Source organism: Equus przewalskii, chromosome 1 (genome assembly GCF_037783145.1).
Source record: "Equus przewalskii isolate Varuska chromosome 1, EquPr2, whole genome shotgun sequence".
Lineage (NCBI taxonomy): Eukaryota > Metazoa > Chordata > Mammalia > Perissodactyla > Equidae > Equus > Equus przewalskii.
In genome coordinates, this window is record NC_091831.1 from 158,129,218 (window position 1) to 158,146,234 (window position 17,017).

General features: G+C 39.6%; 2 protein-coding genes across 4 annotated transcripts in view; one reads left to right on the forward strand and one right to left on the reverse strand.

The window, feature by feature from the left end:
- LOC103556625 (RPGR interacting protein 1) overlaps positions 1-1,303 on the forward strand; it is a 38,133-nt gene extending 36,830 nt beyond the window's left edge. For all 3 annotated transcript variants that reach the window (XM_070585916.1, XM_070585926.1, XM_070585905.1), the window contains one exon: positions 1,112-1,303. In XM_070585916.1, the coding sequence (XP_070442017.1) occupies positions 1,112-1,227 (116 nt within the window). In that variant the 3' untranslated portion in view covers positions 1,228-1,303. The remainder of the gene's footprint in view (positions 1-1,111) is intronic.
- Positions 1,304-1,497: 194 nt separating this feature from the next.
- The window catches only part of SUPT16H (SPT16 homolog, facilitates chromatin remodeling subunit), a 38,687-nt gene continuing 23,167 nt past the window's right edge, over positions 1,498-17,017 (reverse strand). The window contains exons 10-26 of the mRNA XM_008528806.2: positions 16,802-16,914; positions 15,554-15,619; positions 15,349-15,444; positions 15,149-15,264; positions 14,906-15,059; positions 14,281-14,408; positions 13,612-13,747; positions 13,380-13,506; positions 13,005-13,123; positions 12,366-12,491; positions 11,918-12,030; positions 11,517-11,592; positions 10,933-11,102; positions 4,648-4,777; positions 3,616-3,745; positions 3,405-3,482; positions 1,498-2,818 (exon numbers count right to left, since the gene is read on the reverse strand). Of these exons, the coding sequence (XP_008527028.1) occupies positions 2,673-2,818; positions 3,405-3,482; positions 3,616-3,745; positions 4,648-4,777; positions 10,933-11,102; positions 11,517-11,592; positions 11,918-12,030; positions 12,366-12,491; positions 13,005-13,123; positions 13,380-13,506; positions 13,612-13,747; positions 14,281-14,408; positions 14,906-15,059; positions 15,149-15,264; positions 15,349-15,444; positions 15,554-15,619; positions 16,802-16,914 (2,024 nt within the window). The 3' untranslated portion in view covers positions 1,498-2,672. The remainder of the gene's footprint in view (positions 2,819-3,404; positions 3,483-3,615; positions 3,746-4,647; positions 4,778-10,932; positions 11,103-11,516; positions 11,593-11,917; positions 12,031-12,365; positions 12,492-13,004; positions 13,124-13,379; positions 13,507-13,611; positions 13,748-14,280; positions 14,409-14,905; positions 15,060-15,148; positions 15,265-15,348; positions 15,445-15,553; positions 15,620-16,801; positions 16,915-17,017) is intronic.

Here is a 17,017-nt window from a genome sequence, read left to right on the forward strand (position 1 = left end):
CCTACTTGACCTTTCTAAACCTCTATCGTCATCCCTCATTCTCCTTTTAAAACTGTTCTCACTTGGTTTTTAGGCCATTTTGACTTTCCATCTCACTCTCTGGGGGCTCCTTGTTTCCTGTGCAGGTTCTTCTTCCTGGGTATATTCCTTTGAATGTTGGATTCTCTCATTCAATTCTCGGCCTTTTCTCTCCATATCCTTTCCCTGGGTGTTTGCATCCACTCCCAGAGTTTTAATTATAACCGGGAAATGATCTCAAATCTAGGTTTCCAGGCTGGGTTTTTAATATAATCTAGACTTACAGTAGACTATTAGTCACCACTTCTATGTTCCCTTAGTACCTCAAACTCCCTCCGACTACAACTTCATACTGTATTCCTTCTTACCCACCAGCTAGCTTGTTACCCAAATTAGAATGGTCATTCTTGATTCCAACCTTCTTCTCACTCTCAACATTCAATCACAAAATCCTATTAGTTTTACCTCTTGGATGTTAGGAACCTTTCCCCACCTCTGCCCCGCACTGTTTTACTTCCTATCCCTTCGTTTTGCTCCTGAATTACTGCGGTAGCCTCATCACTGCACCCCCTGATCTACTTGTGCCCCCTTTGAATATATTTTCCAAATACTGGAGTCATTTTTCTAGAACCCAAATAAAATCCCTCACTTCTAATACCTTCACATTCCTTAGAGACAGACAAGGCCCTTAGGATCCGACCAGTGCGAACGGCTTCATTTCTGCCACTCCTTGCAGTTTTCCAAACTTGTCATGTTCTCATGTCTTGGCTCATGCTTTAAACATCTTTTGGTTTTTTAAGACTTAGCTCAGGGGTTTTCCCCAGCAAGCCTTTTCCAATTCCTCCATTCCAGGTTAGGTGCCTCTTCTGTGTGTTCCCAAAGCACCTCGAGTTTTCCTCACAGCATCCACCATACTGTACTGTAATGACTGTGCTTTCCTCTCTCTTCCACTAGACCGAGTCCCCCTAGGAGATAAGGTAGTAACTTCACTTTAGTCTCCCCAGCACCTAACATGGCAAAGAAAGACCAAGTATTTAAGTGTTTAATTCAGCGATGCTGCTGCCTGACACGTTTCTTTTTCCTTTTCCCACAGTTGTTAGCCCTGAAGATCGGGCTACCCCAATAGGAAGGCTGAAGGTGTCCCTTCAAGCTGCTGCTGCCCTCCATGCTATTTACAAGGAGATGACTGAAGATTTTTTCATGACGTAACAAGTGCTATTCCATTCCAAACTCTGAGGGAACCATAGTAAAAAGTCTCTTATAAAGTAACTTGCTATACCATAAATTCGGTTTACTGTGATGTCTAGTATCTCTCAACCTAATGATGTAAGTTCAGAATGATGAAAGTTTATTTTTGTGATCCTAGCTGGGTAAAGGCATTATTCTAATGCCTTTGCGAGTTACCAGGCGAGAAGCAGGCTTGCTTTCAGGAACTGCACAAGACTGTCACCAAAGGTGAATTTACAAAAACAAAACAACAACAAAAAAACCCACAGTTTATTTATCTTTTAGTTCTTCCAAAATTGAAAATATCAAGTCCTACTGCTAAGGAGAAAAAAACAAACAAACAAAATCCGAGACCCCTCCCCCCCTTCTCTTAAAGTCACAGAACACAGAAGGAACTGCAGGGGGACAGGTGGGTGCAGAGAACCAGGAGGGGGAGGGTGGCAAGATAAACTCCCCGAATACTTAAAAAGCTGTTCAACAGAAACTGTGATAAATACAGAACAATGCAAGACAAGTAAAAATAAGGAGCAGCAGTGACGAGAGGCTGTGCCGTAGATGTGGCCTCCCTTCCTCTTCTCTTCTCATCAGGGTATTCTAGGCCCAAGGCATGACTTGCCCCTTCCAGATCTAAGTGTTGACTCCTTTGAGCCTCCTTCTAGATTACACTAGAAGCAGTAGACGAGGCATAGCCATTCTTCCTCAGATATACCAGAAAAGAAACAGTGGTAATTTTGCTTCTACCATTGTACCATGTGTGCATTTTTAAGGAGGATAAAACCAAGCCAGGGAGTGTCACTGCTTCTTATGTCTTCAAAGGCAGCAGAAATACCTCAGCATCTGCATGAGGCAACAAAGCAGGAAAACTCAGACGGAGGTAACCAGCCCGATCTGCCTCAACTAGCTCAAGCTGTATGGCTTATCAAACCATTAGCAAATTCCAAGAACCTTTTCTTGAGTACTGCAAAGATGGAACTTAAAGAGATGTGAGGAAGGTCATGGCAGTAGGGCAGGATGGAGGCTCGAACCTGCTGGTCAAGAACCATGGTACAGGTAGTTAAGGGTCACCTCGTACCAATGTCTTGGAAATATAGCTTTGAGACATCAAAGAATAAGATGTCAGAAGCCACTGATGTCCTGGCAGAAGGTGACAGGAAGAGAGAGGAATGAAACAATATTTATCAACAGCGGAAGCCTCTGCCCTTCTTCAAGAACACCGCCTCCCTTGCCATCTGGATGGGGCCGTTGGCGCGTGTCCTGGTGGGCCTGGAATTCCCCGAGGAGATTGGTCCACACAAATGGCCCCTAAACCCATCAACACAAATGGCCAAACTTCAAAAGAAAAAAAGGAAAAATACAGTTTCTATGTCATGTAAAATTTTCAGGGGTTGGCTGGAAGAAGAATGGAGCTGAGAGCCAAAGTTCAGAAGTTACTTCCTCTTTTTCTTGGGGGGCGCAGAGCTGTGTCTGGAACCACGGTTAGAGCCACGGCCTGAACTGTGCACAGATGCCTTCCTCTTCCGGCTCATACTTCGACTCTGTTCTTCTTCTTCCTCATAACGACTTTCACGGTCCGCTAAATAGAAGAAAGAGGCATTACTAGTTACCTATAGGTTAGCGTTAGGTACCTACTACTACTGGATAGCATGAAATAGTACAGAGAATATACTTCGGAGTCAGACAAAATTTTAATCTTTACTTAATCACTTACTAGTTGTGTGTGTGATCTTTGGCAAGTACTTAACCTTTCTGAGCCTGGGTTTATTTATTTATAAAATGGAAAACTGGTTTTGGATTAAAAAAGGTGATCTATGCAAAGTACCTATGACAATGCTCGGCATACAGTAGATAATACAGGCCTTAGACCTGGAAAAAGAATAGCCTAATTCTGGAGCCTTACTAGACTACGTGGCTGTCATGGCTATGGGCCCACTGGGGGCTTGAGCAGATGAAAATAGCATCCAGTTAGGCAGCCATGCCACCTGGAGAGTATAGGAACATTCCAGACCTGTTTTTCTCCTTTGGTCAATGAAATTGTACCTGTGGCTCCATGTCACTTTCATAGTATTCTTTTCTTATTCTTATTAGGCTACTAATATCTCAAAATGTTGAAATTTGTGCCTCTCAAAAGATAAAATAAAACAAAACAACAAAAAATTTACCTTTTCGAGCTTCTTCCTCCAGTTCATCCCAATCCTTTCCACTTTCTTCTTCACTGCCCAATGATTCCTTGGAATAGTCTGGAATAAAATTGATTAAGCATTAGTCATTAGAGAGGAATGGAATGAAATGACAAAATTCTTTCCAAGAAAGACATTTCCAGAAATAACATTAGGTTAGGAAGCCATGAAAACTTTTCCCTAAAAGGCTAACCTGATTCTTCAGCTTCTGATGAATAATCTTCATCACTATCCTCCTCTTCCTCTTCATAGTCATCCTCTGAAGGATTAAAAGTCTCATCTTCGATTTCAGACTCTGAATCTCCCTCCTCGGCATCACTTCCCTGGTGAGTTAGAGAGCATAATACTATTTACTGTTTTTTTTTTTTTAAATATTCACTTTATTAACTTAATGAATTAATTCACCTCAGCACACCAGCATTATTTCTATTTTACACGAAAAAAGAAAACAAAACAAAACCCCAAAACCCTGAATAACCAAGAAATGAAATGACTTATTTAAGATTCCCATTAAGGTGTAATTATTAGATACCCTAAATATTTAATTCATATTTCTTTTTTTTGAGGAAGATTAGCCCTCAGCTAACATCCACTGCCAATCCTCCTCTTTTTTGCTGAGGAAGATTGGCCCTGAGCTAACATCTGTGCCCATCTTCCTCTATTTTATATGTGGGACACCTGCCACAGCATGGCTCGATAAGTGGTGCATAGGTCAGGCCCAGGATCCGAACTGGCGAACCCTGGTGCTGCGAAGCGGAGCACACAAATTTAACCACTACACCACTGGGCCGACCCTAATTCATATTTCTTAAAGATTCACTTCATCCTGCCTTATACAGGAAAATTAACAACAGAAATACTCTTGAGAACAATGCATTGTACAAAAAAAATTTACAAAAATAAAAAACCCACAATGTATTGTGCAGAGGTGGGAGGACCATCTTTTAGAAAACAATTACTGCAAAATTCCCTGGAGAATTTTTTCCAAATACTAAGAAATTCATTGAAAGAACAGTTTTTGTAATTTCAAGAAATCTTGTCAGTGGCTTAATAATGCCCAGTTAATTTATCATTTACCTGTATAACTAATCCAGAAAACAATAATACCAAGATGTCTTCAGAGCTTCTCCCATTTGGTCTGGTCCCTTAATATGGCACTCTCCCAAGTGCACAAATGATAATGGCCAACACTATGTACCAGAAAAGAAACCCCACACTCACGCACCTCACCCTCAGGCTCCAGGAAAGACCAGCCACCTTGTTCGAAGAAGCCCTCAGGGTCATCAACAATGGTCTTCATGATTTTAGTCCAGTTGAGAGACTGTACTCCTTCTGTGTACTTCAGGTCACAGGAACTAAGAGAAATAACATTACAAAGTCAAAATCAATCTTCTGTATTTTCTGATAATGTCCTGTGTCATCTTTGTCATTAACATCTCTGAAGAGCACGTAACCTTTTCTTAAATGTATGGGAGCACGTATTCTTTGCACTGGGCCACCAGAACATGCTCAATGGCTGACATTTGGTCTCCCAGAGCACTAGCCCTCGACAGAGCAGCATTCCAGCTGAGGCAAGCTTTGTCTCTCAACCAAGGAAATCTGAGCTCATCCTCTCCCTCTTTTCTATTTTCTTCCTTAAGCACCAATTTCCCCGTTCCTCATTTAGACTTCCCTCCTACTCATCCATGCTTTCCCCTCTCTGACTCCACTCTTATTTGCATGCAGGTCTCAAATTGTAACCACTTCTGTGATTCTTGTTTTTCAAGCTCTGATCGTTGGTTTTACTGCAATTAGGACATAATGACAATCTTCCTTGGCCCTACCTTTCCCTCCTCAACCCTCCATTGCTTTCCCATGTCTTGTTTATTGGATTCAAGATCTATTTGAATGCAGGGAGGAATTTTTCTTTTATTATCTAAAGTGCCCTATATGAAGAAGATGCTCAAATGACTTTGTCTTATCCACTTCTGTTGGGGAGAGCTGAATCAATTAAAGTGGGTGAGAAAGAAAAGAAAACCAAAGAAATGACAATAGCAAGGATCACAAGAAACCTTCAGCATAAAAGCTGCCTGAGAACCACTGGCATAAATCCATTAGAGACACTACACTGAAACAACTTCTAGCCCTGATGGAGGAACAAAGACCAGATTTACCTTTCCACCTTTAACAAGAAAACCAAACAAAATAAGAAACAACAGTTTTCAAACACTGGAAGAAAAGCATAAGACTACAATCCCTGAGAAAAGGAAACAAACAAGATGTGTTTTTTAGTTTTTTTTTTTTAATGAGGAAGATTGTCACTGAGCTAACATCTGTGGCAACCTTTCTCTATTTTATGTGGGATGCCACCACAGTGTGGCTTGGTAAGAGGTGCTAGGTCTGTGCCCAGGATCTGAACCTGTGAACCCTGGGCTGCTGAAGTGGAGCATGTGAACTTAACCACTATGCCACCTTAACCACAATGCTACTGGGCTGGTGCCAAGGTTTTGTTTTTTAACTGCTCCAGTTTTCTGCCTAGGGGCAGTTGCCAGGCTGCTATGGAGGGAGAGAGAACCCAACCAGAACCTGGTAGTCTTTTGGAGTTGAGAGAGAGAGTAGGATTTGGGAGGATGAGACAGTTAGAATTTGTGGGGCAGAGCACTGAAGGATAGAGTGATAGAGAGAAAGCTCTGAAGATTTGCAAAGGGATCCCCTCAAGTTTTTGGCTGAAGGACTGATTTGCACACGCATGAGAGGGAACTAACTAGAACCGGGCAAAGATGCACTGGAAAGTAGTAAGCCAGACAATTCCCAGGTCTCACACGGAACTGTAAATAATTCCTGTTCCCACCAGCTTCAGTGGAAAGACGTAGTAACACATAGGGAATCAAGTAGAGTCCTTAGAAGAGTACTGTCTCAGCAGCGGGGCCAATTAGCCCTGGACTAATGGCTGTTCTGAACAAGCACCAGGGACAGTGGACAACAAGTCTTGGAAGATCAAACAGAATCCAAGTAACTTAACTGTATCCTGGAACAGAACCTAAATAAATTAAAAGAACAAAACCTAGCACCTCAAAATGTGGAGTCACAATGTTTGGCAACCAATCACAAATTGTTAGGCATGCAAAGAAGCAGGAGAAAAGTCAACCAATAGAAATAGATCCAGAAAATGCAAGATGGTGGATGAAATAGCAAACAATGACATTAAAAAAGCTATTTATTTTTTTTTTAAGGGAGGAGTAGCCCTGAGCTAACATCTGCCACCAATCCTCCTCTTTTTTGCTGAAGAAGACTGGCCCTAAGCTAATAACCATGCCCATCCTCCTCTACTTTATATGTGGGATGCCTACCACAGCATGGCTTGACAAGTGGTGTGTGGGTCTGCACCCGGGATCCAAACCGGCAAACCCTGGGCCGCCGAAGCAAAACTGCAAACTCAACTGCTGTGCTACCAGGCTGGCCCTAAAAAAACTATTATAAATATGCTCTATATGTTCAAGAAGGAAAAAGGAAACTTGATGAAGAGAAATGAAGAAATAAAATTTGTGTAATCAGTCTTCAAAAAAGAAGGGGACTGAGGAAAGAGCAAAAATATTTGAAGAATGGCGGCCAAATATTTCAAAATGTGATGAAAACTATAAACCCCATAGATCTAAGAAGCTCAATGCACACCAAGCAGAATAATCATAAAGAGAACCACATTAAAGTACCTAATAATCAAATTGCTGAAAACCAATGCTAAATAGGAAATTTTTTTTTTGAGGAAGATTAGTCCTGAGCCTAACTGCTGCCAATCCTCCTCTTTTTTCTGAGGAAGACTGGCCCTGAGCTAACATCCGTGCCCATCTTCCTCCACTTTATATGTGAGATGCCTACTACAGCATTGCATGCCAAGTGGTGCCATGTCCGTACCGGGGACCCGAACCCATGAACCCTGGGCCGCCGAAGTGGAACGTGCACACCAGGCTGGCCCCTAAATAGGAAATCTTAAAGCAACCTGAGGAAAAAAAATAATCTGTACAGAGGAAGAAAGAATGACAGTAAACAGCTCATCAGAAACCCAGCAAGCTGGAAGACAATGGAGCAACATCTTTTAAGTATTCAAAGAAAAGGCTGTCAACTCAAAATTTTATGTCCACCAAAAACATCTTTCTGAAATCCAAGTGAAATGCTTTCAAGAAAAAAGCTGAGAGAATTTGTCACCAAAAACCCCTGCACCTTAAGTACTAAAGAGGTTTATGAGGCAAAGGACAATTCGAGCCAAGAGAAGGCTGGAACTACACAATGGAATGAAGAGCACCAAGAATGGTAGATATGTGAGCAAATATGAAAGACTTTCTCCCCTCATTTTGTAAATTAAAAGATAACTGTTTTGAAGCTAAAATAATGACAATAAATTGTGGAATTCATAGTATATTAGATGTAAAACGTATGACAGTAATAGCAGAAAGGACAGAAGAAGGGAAATGAAAGCATAAGAACCTTTCAACGTAGTGGTACGTTATCTGAACGCAGACTGTGTAAGAGGTCTTTGTAAGCCTTAGAGCAATCACTACAAAAGTAAAACAAAGGCGTAGTCACCAGCCAACTATGAAGATAATATAGAATCATAAAATTAATCCAAAAGAAGGCATAAAAAGAGGAGAAAAGAAACAAAGACAGATGGGAAAACAAATAGCAAAATGGCAGGTTTAAACCCAACTATACTGATAATTACATTAAATGTAAATGGTCTGTTTTCAGCAATCCAATTAAAAGGTAGACATTCTCAGAATGGATTAAAAAAAACAAGACCCAAATATATGCTATGCTGTCTCCAAGTAAGCCACTTTAAATAGAAAGTAATGTAAGTTAAAAGTAAAAGGACAGGGGGCTGGCCCTCTGGCCGAGTGGCTGAGATCACGCACTCGGCTTCAGTGGCTCAGGGTTTCACTAGTTCAGATCCTGGGCGCAGTCCTAGTGCTTCTCATCAAGCCGTGCTGAGGTGGTGTCCCACATAGCAGAACCAGAAGGACCCACAACTAGAATATACAACCATGTACTGGGGGGGCTCTGGGCAGAAGAAGAAGAAAAGATTGGGAACAGATGTTAGCTCAGGTGCCAATCTAAAAAGAAGTAAAAGAACAGAAGAAAAGACACCATGCAGGCACTAACTCAAATAAAGCTAGAAGTCTATAGTAATACCACACCAAGTAGACTTCAAAACAAGGAATATTAACAGGAATAAGTAAGGACATTTCATAATGATGAAAATAAAATTGATAAATCTTTAGCCAGAATGACCAACAAAAATAGGAAATAAATTATCAATATGAGGAATGAAAGGGGATATCATTATAGACTATACAGTTACCAAACTTGATAACTTAGATGAAATAGACCCGTTTGTTGACAGACTCAAGCTGATTCTACAATTTATATAGAATAGCCAAAACAATAACTAACTTTGAAAAGAAACAAAATTGGAGGACTTATACTACCTGATTTCAAGACTTACTATAAAGCTACGATAAACAAGACAGAATGGTGTCAGTGTAAGGACACACACAGAGCAATGGGACAAAATATAGTCCAGAAATAGACTCTCTCCTACATGGCCAATTGATTTTTTTTTTTGACAAAGATGCCAAGATATTCAATGGGTAAGGGATAATCTTTTCAACAACTGATGTGAGAATAATTGGCTATGTATATGCAATGTATGAAACTTGACCCTTACACCACAGTAAGAAATTAACTCAAAATGGATCACGAATTAAATAGAAGACCTAAGCTACACTGGAAGAAAACAGAAAAATTTTATGGCCTTGGATTAGGGAAAATTTATTAGATAAAACATAAAAAGCACAAATTACAAAAGAAAAAGTTGACCAAATAGATTTCATGAAAATTTTACACCTTGGGAATTTGAGAGACACTTAAGAAAATGAAAAGGCCAAGAAACTACTGGAAGAAAATATATGCAAAACTTTCAAAATATATTTGAAGGACTTGTACCTAGCCTAAAGAATTCTTACAACTCAGTAACAGATTTTTAACATGGGGAAAAAATATGCAGACATTTCATCAAAGGTACAGAATGACACATAAGCATATGAAAACCTGCTCAACATCATTAGCCACTACAGAAATGCAAACTGAAACCACAATGAGATGGCACTACATACCCAGTGTAATGCCTAATATTGAAAAGACTGACAACACCAAGTGCTGGTGAGAATGTAGAGCAACTACAACTCCCACATATTGCAGGTTTTCCAGCCACTCTGGAAGATGATTTGGTAGTTTCTTATAAAGGTAACCATATGACCCAGCAATCCCTCTCTCAGGTCATTTACCCAAGAGAAATGGAAACATATGTCCATACAAAGACTTGTATGTAATGTTTATAGCAGCTATTCGTAATAGACCCCAAATAGAAACAACCCAAATGTCTATTAACTGGTAAATGGGAATGGAATATTCACACAGTGGAATACTCCTCAGTAATAAAAAGGAATTTAATACTGATGCACAGAACAACTTTGAAAAATTCCAAAAGCATTATGCTAAGTGAAAGATGCAAGATACAAAAGATACATACTGTATGGTTCCATTTATATAAAATTCTAGAAGAAGCAAAATGACAGAAAGCAGGGATGGGGATGAGGGGACTGACTATAAAGTGGTATGAGGAACTTTTAGGAGTGAAGCAAATATTCTATATCTTGATTATGATGGTAGATACAGCACTGTATAAATGTTAGAACTCATCAAATCATATACTTAAATTGGCAAATTTTATTACATGTAAATTGCACCTCAATAAAGCTAATTTTAAAAAGTCATATACATTTATACATAATATCTGTGATCCTATATCACCTACTATACATGTTTCTTAGGAAAATCATTGTGGAAACAAATTCGTATTTTTCTCAGTTTATTTCTAAGCTCTCAACCCATTTCTTAAGAGGCGATTTACATTTATAGCACCACCCCTGCTCTGATAATGGAGGGGAGGGGCAGAGCAAACTATACTCCACTCCTAGCTACCCAAGCCTCACCCTTTACCCAGGGAGTAACATCTCCCTGGTTTATTGGAATTCTGGTGCTTCCATGAGAAAAATCTTTTAAGCTCAAGTGTGAGTATATGGACATCAAAGGCTAAAATAAAAAAAAAAATTCTCTCTCATCTTTCAGTAAAGAGAGGAAAAGTAAGAAATATGTCCCACTTTTTGTAAATGGTATTACACATGTGTATATATATCTTTTATGCATAAATCAAATAGAGTCAAAAAAGATCTCAGACAATGATTTTCCCTGCCTAAGTATCCATAAACTAGTGTTGGGTGTTCAAGAAAAAGTGAGCAGCTTTCCATCTAACAGATCCCAAATTTTGAAGTCCTGGCCTATAATTCAACCCAAAGGCAGTCTCACCTTAAGAACATCAGCAGATTTTTTATGTACAACACAACATTTTTTATGTACACTTATATTTTATAATTTGGGTTCATGGGGTAAATGGGAGACTGCTGGCAGATTTACTTACTTCAACCACTCCTTGATGGGGTCAAGAGAGGCTACAGGAATGGCGTTGATCATTGTCACTTTCTTGCTGTAGTCCTTGTAGACGATTACCATATCAAAGTTCTTCAGGTGAAACTGGACCCGCTCAAAGTGAATCAGCTCCACTTCATCCAAAGTCACCACAAAAGGTGGCTGTCAGGGAGGAACGAGATCATTATCACATAAATACTTCCCCCAAAGCACTAGCATTTTCAAATACTTTCAGAATCTAAATCACTGTGCAAAGGATAACTAAACTGTTGTGCCTTTTTTTTAAAAAAGACTAAAAGCAGTGTAAGATACTAAGGAGCCCCAGTAAAAGGATCTGCAAGATCAAAATCTTCCCTCAAGAATAAATTTATGGAAACCATGTGAAGAAACTACTAAAAATACTATTTAAAGAGGCCTTTTAGTAATCATTTGTTCAGTAAGTTTTATGTCTAAAATAAGTAAATACCAAAAATGAAAATCATAAGAAATAATAAGGATCTAATTTTCAAAACACCCACCCTCTTGCTTGCTTTTCTCTAATAATTTTCTCACTAAAAGGAGGTAAGAAATACTCACCCATTCTGTAGCATTTACCAGCGCACTACTAGTGGGCTGAAGAAGGCAGGTACTCCTATAGGGAGCGCCATTAAATCTGAAAGAGAAAAAGAAAAGAAACTCACGTGAGACTGGGCTCATGGCAAGAGAAACTACGGCTGCCACAATGAACTTCTTTCCTTTTCTCATTTCACACACAACTCCAGCGTCCTTAGCTGGAGACTCATTTCCAGAGGAAGTCTCTCAGTCTTGGCCACTCACCCTCACTCTTAAAAATCTTCCAGAAGGAATGCATGGATCACGGGTTATCAGTCACAGGAAAAAGGACATGATATGTTATGTTAAATTATTATTAAAGGAATAACCAATTTTTCTAAAAGGGAAGTGAAACTTCAAGGCAAAAAGAAGATGAGCTATGTTACCCCAAGTCCCTAAAAGGCACTTCAAACTCCAGTTCCTCTTTAGTTAGAGCCTCTACTTTCTCAATGAAATTTTTAAATGCTGTTTTCAGTTTGTGTCTCATTTCTCGTTCCATCTGTAGAAGAAAAAAATAGTAATTAACTATAGCTATCACTTTACTTGTCAATAGTACATCCCTTGAAAAAATCTGAAGCGCTTCTGGGGTCCTTATTTCTCATAACCATGATACTAATGTGTACACATTATTACAGGTCATCACGCCGTTAACTGCAAAGGTGAGTCTGAACCTAAGTCTGATTCGTAAGTCACTGCACTACACCAGCCCAGCAGATAAGTTGTTCTGCACACAGTTTCAAGGGTTGTTTATAAAATACAACAATTACTGAGCTCAAATTTGGACCACATCCTACACCTCACTATCCTGCAAATAAAATACTAAATTTCACAGACCTGCTCAGCGTAGAGATCATCTCGGTCATGCATATGCTGATGTTTCCCCAAGTCTGTGGTGATCTCTCCCACTTCTGTGTAGAACTGCACATCTGTATGCCGCTTCTTCCCAAACATGATGGCATTCTGAGGGCAGAAAGAACAAGAAAAGAAGTCAGAACAGTTAGGCTACGCAAGAGACAGAGGCAAGATACAACAACAAAACATGAAAATATAAAAATATCTATGCTGGAAACCACTGCATTTATGTAAAAACAGTTAAACCATCCCTGGTGTCATCATAAATAATGATGTTTGGGAATGGGAAAGAGTATAAATTTTTAACAGTACTCCTATTTGTTAGAATGGACTGTGGAGATTATCTTGGTAACAAAATGTATCTACAGCAAAAATTTTCTATCAGAAACAGGAATTTGGAGAAGACTTATGTTTTGATGGTCATTATACATCATACCAAAGGAACAAACATGCTTAGCACCTTCTAGATATTGGGCATTGTGGACCTTATACACATTATTTTATTCTATCTTCTTAATGACCTTTTGTGACAGGTGAAATTTTCCATCAGCATTTTAAAGGAAAGAGGGTGACAGAAAGATCGTGCTCAAGATCTCATAGCTAGTAAGTAGAAAGGCATACCTTGAGGTGAAAGTGCAAGACAATAATCATTTCTCCGTCACAGGGCTGGAACAAAGCATGTTTGATGTTATTGTACAGAATATCCACTTTGTCTCCTCGAACAGATGTGAAACGGAAACCTGGCAGAAAAGAAGGAAGCAGCTAAGTACCAAGCAGCATCATTAGGTTAGGCCAAAGGGCACTGCATCTTTTCTGGCTGATCTGAACAGGGTCAGAAGAAACGCCAACTGTAGAGAGCTTTGCTTTCCTCCTGGCCATACAGCAATGTAAGCAGATTCCTCGCAGCATTTCCCTGTCATTCTATATTATCTGATCTGTCATGCCTACAAATGTGCCCTGAAGACAAAGCCCAGGCATATGAGAGATGATCCATACCATTGACATGGGCCTCCAGTGAACCTTGCATCCTCTTTTGGGCAATGTTGGGGCGAATGTACAGATCTTTCAGTTTGGGATTACTCCGGTTGAGATTGATCACCAGTGAGTCTTGTTTCACAATGCCCTAAGCAGAATGAAAATTAACGTGAATCCTTATGTGTCTTTACATGTTCCCAAAACCCACACATGTATTTTGGCACAAAGCGGCTTTGTCTGTGTTCAGGCTCACCTCCTTCTCTTTCTCTTCTGCTTCTCGAGTCTTATAACGCTTCTGTACTTCTTTTATAATTCGGAAAGCATTTTGAAGGTTCAAGGCTGGTACTGTCTGTTCTCCAGGTGCCTTCATATTTGAAGCTCGGTATGTACTACGGAAAAAGGAGAAATGTTTATATAAGTTTCTTTATCAGGCCAGGTTAACCTGTACTCATTACTGTATTTTATTACTGGCTTAATATCTTTGACGAAAAACGGTACCACTGAATGGTGAGACCATGTCAAGAAAGCTGAAAAAAAATCTCCCTTTCTTCTCTTAAACAGAGAACGTTATAAATGGCTAATCCATTGGATGTGACAATCACACTTATTTTTCAAATCTGGCATATCTTCCCCAAATTATCTCTTTCCACATCATGAAGGAATAGACTCCAATGTGGCATACATTTACTTAATATTTTACTGCAAAATATGTGTAGTAAGTATAAAGTATTTTCATGAGGATTCTACACTCAGTTCCATCCTCCAAACAGTACAAAGCTTGTGAGGTGATCCTAAACAAGTGTCACTGAGGGAGCCTCTGCCATTCACTAGATGGGGAGGATACAGACAGAGAATGAAATGTTTCTGAGAGTACCACTGAGCCAGCAGGGATCTGGGGATGGTTGTCATCCTGGGGACTCACATTTCTTTGACAAAAGTGGCCTCTGGGTTAGGAAAGATGTTGCCCTCATTCCTGCCCAGAGCACTGCCTGGGCAATAAAAGTTGATTCGCAAGTAAGTATAATCTCCTTCCACAGACATACTTATATTCTGTTCAAAGAAAGGAAAAGCATTAAAAAAATAAACAATCAGGTTTCTTTCCAGGCAAAGATGAGGCGTTACAGAGATGCTAAAATTAAGTTAGGAGTTACAAGTTGACTGCTAAACCTAGCCTGTAAACCTTCATCTGAATCTAATGAACTTAACTTTAGCTTATCTTTTTATATGACCGAATGTCTATTTCCAAAAGAATCACTGTTTGCCAAGTACCTTCTGCCATATGTACAACTACAGGTTAAAAAATACAGGTCGAGGAAAGACAGGCAAATTATGTCTGTAGACTACATCATTTAACTTTCTATAAAAAACTGGAAAAGGAAGGAGCATGATAGCAAGAGGTAAGGGAGAGCGGGGGAAGTCAGTGAAGAGAGAAGGTAGAGCCTGAAGGAGCAGAGAGTGGGAGAGATGATGCAAAGAGAACAATCCATGGTAAGCACAATTAATATTTTAAGAAATAGTTTGAATGGAAGCTGATTCAATGTTCATACCTTGATTGTGGCAATGTGAAAAGGTGTCGCAATGCCAAACACAGGCATTATTACGGTCTCATATTTCTTATCAATATAGATCTTCATTTCCCGAATATGTGGCTCCTTAGGCATCAAAGATGGGTTTTTATATGACACATTAGATTTGCGAGCTCTGGAGTGGGAATAAAACATTTTTTTGAGAAATTTCTGCAAATCACACAGAACCCTGAGACAATCTCACTGCTCCATGCAAACTCTTACTTCTGAATCTGCTGCTCTCCTTTCTGTTCAGTCAATCGCCTCTTTGCTTCCTCGTTGAGCTGAGCTGCCAGTTCTTTTTGATGAGCTCTTCGCTTCTCTTCCGCCGTCATCTCATTCTAGAGAAGGGAAAACCTAAGTTATCAGAATATGTGACACATATGACAGAGACAAGATCACTGCAGTAAAAACAGTAAACTCACTCGTGTTCTTTCTGTAAGTAATGCTGCCCGAGAACCTCTTCCCAACAGGTCCTCAGCCTCGTCTTTCTCCTCTTCCTCTTCTTCCTCATCTTCATTCTATGGGGGAAAAATCATAATCAGAAATTCAGGTTTTAATTTTTTTAGCCAATATTGTTTATCTTCACTGTACCAGACTTCGTATACCACGCATTCATCTTATTCCTACCTTTAGAAAAATCCCCACATTCTTCACTTTCTTCTTCACAGAAGTAAGAACAGTGGCTGGGCCATCCTAGAATAAAAGGGAGAAGCCAGACATCTATAAGATCATTTAAATGAAACACTTTCACTTTCTAACCCAGTATATAGCTGGGCGATGCTTTGAACCTTCTGGCTACGAAAATCTTTAGCAATGAATAAGTACAGTTTTTATCCTCCCAACTTCTCATTAGGAACTACTGTGTCGCTTAGTGATGAGGATGTTCTGAGAAATGTGCCTGTTAGGTGATTTTGTCATTGTGTGAACATCACGGAGTGTACTTAGACAAACCTAGAAGGTCTAGCCCACTACACAACTAGGCTATCTAGTACCAATCTTATGGGATCACTGTTGTATATGCGACCTGATGTTTACCAAAATGTTGTTATGCAGCGTATGACTGTATAATTTGGGAAGCAACAGTGGGATAATGATTAAGAATACTGGCTTGATTTGAAACCTGTGCAATCACTTTCTAGCCATGTGATATTTGGTAAGTTACTTAAACTTGTCTGTGCCTCAGTTTCTTTTTCTGTACACATGAGGATAAGAGTATCTACTTCATAGGGTTATTGTAAGGATTCAATAAATTAGTGCATAAAAGAGTTTAGCTTATAATAAGAACACTGAAATATCTGTTATTATTATTATCAAAATTCATTTCCTGCTAACTGAAAGAAACTAGTGACAAAAGACCACAAATGTCCAGAATAGGTAAATCCTTAGAGACAGAAAGTAGTTCAGTCATTGCCTAGGCCTGGGGACTTGAGGGGGGAAGTGGGGAGTAACTGCTGATGAGTATAGGGTTTCTTTCTGAGGTGATGAAAATGTTCTAAAATTAGATTGTGGTGACGGGTGCACAACTATTAGTACACTAAAAATCATTACACAGTACACTTTAAGTGGGTGAAGTGTATGGTATGTAAATCGTAGCTCAATAAAGCTGTTACGAAAAAAAATCAGTTCCATTATTAGAATCAGTTCCTGATATTATCATTATCAAGGTTCAAGCCACAGTGTGATAAGCAGTGGGGTTTAAATCATTCCCTACTTGGACCACAATCTCTATTCTTAGCTGCGTCAGGCCTGGCTGTCACATGGCTTTCTCCCTGTAGCTAGCATTTAACAGAGACTTTTAAGAAAAAACCACAGGGTACAAAATGTGCCTCAAAAGTGAGTTTATGAACACTTAAAAGTTTAAGAAGCGATACACACCTCATCCACAAGCACTGTGTCACCAATGAACAAGGCATAGGTTTTCTCTTCTGGTTTCTTCCCTTCCTTGTTAGTCAGCTCTGAGAATCCCAGGTTGATGCTGAAAACCATCCCTAAAACAGCAAAACAGGAATCAGCCTCTGACTGTGAAAGGATGGAGAAGTGTAGATTTCATACAAAAACCGGGGAGATGAAGCTAAACGCAACTATTCAAAA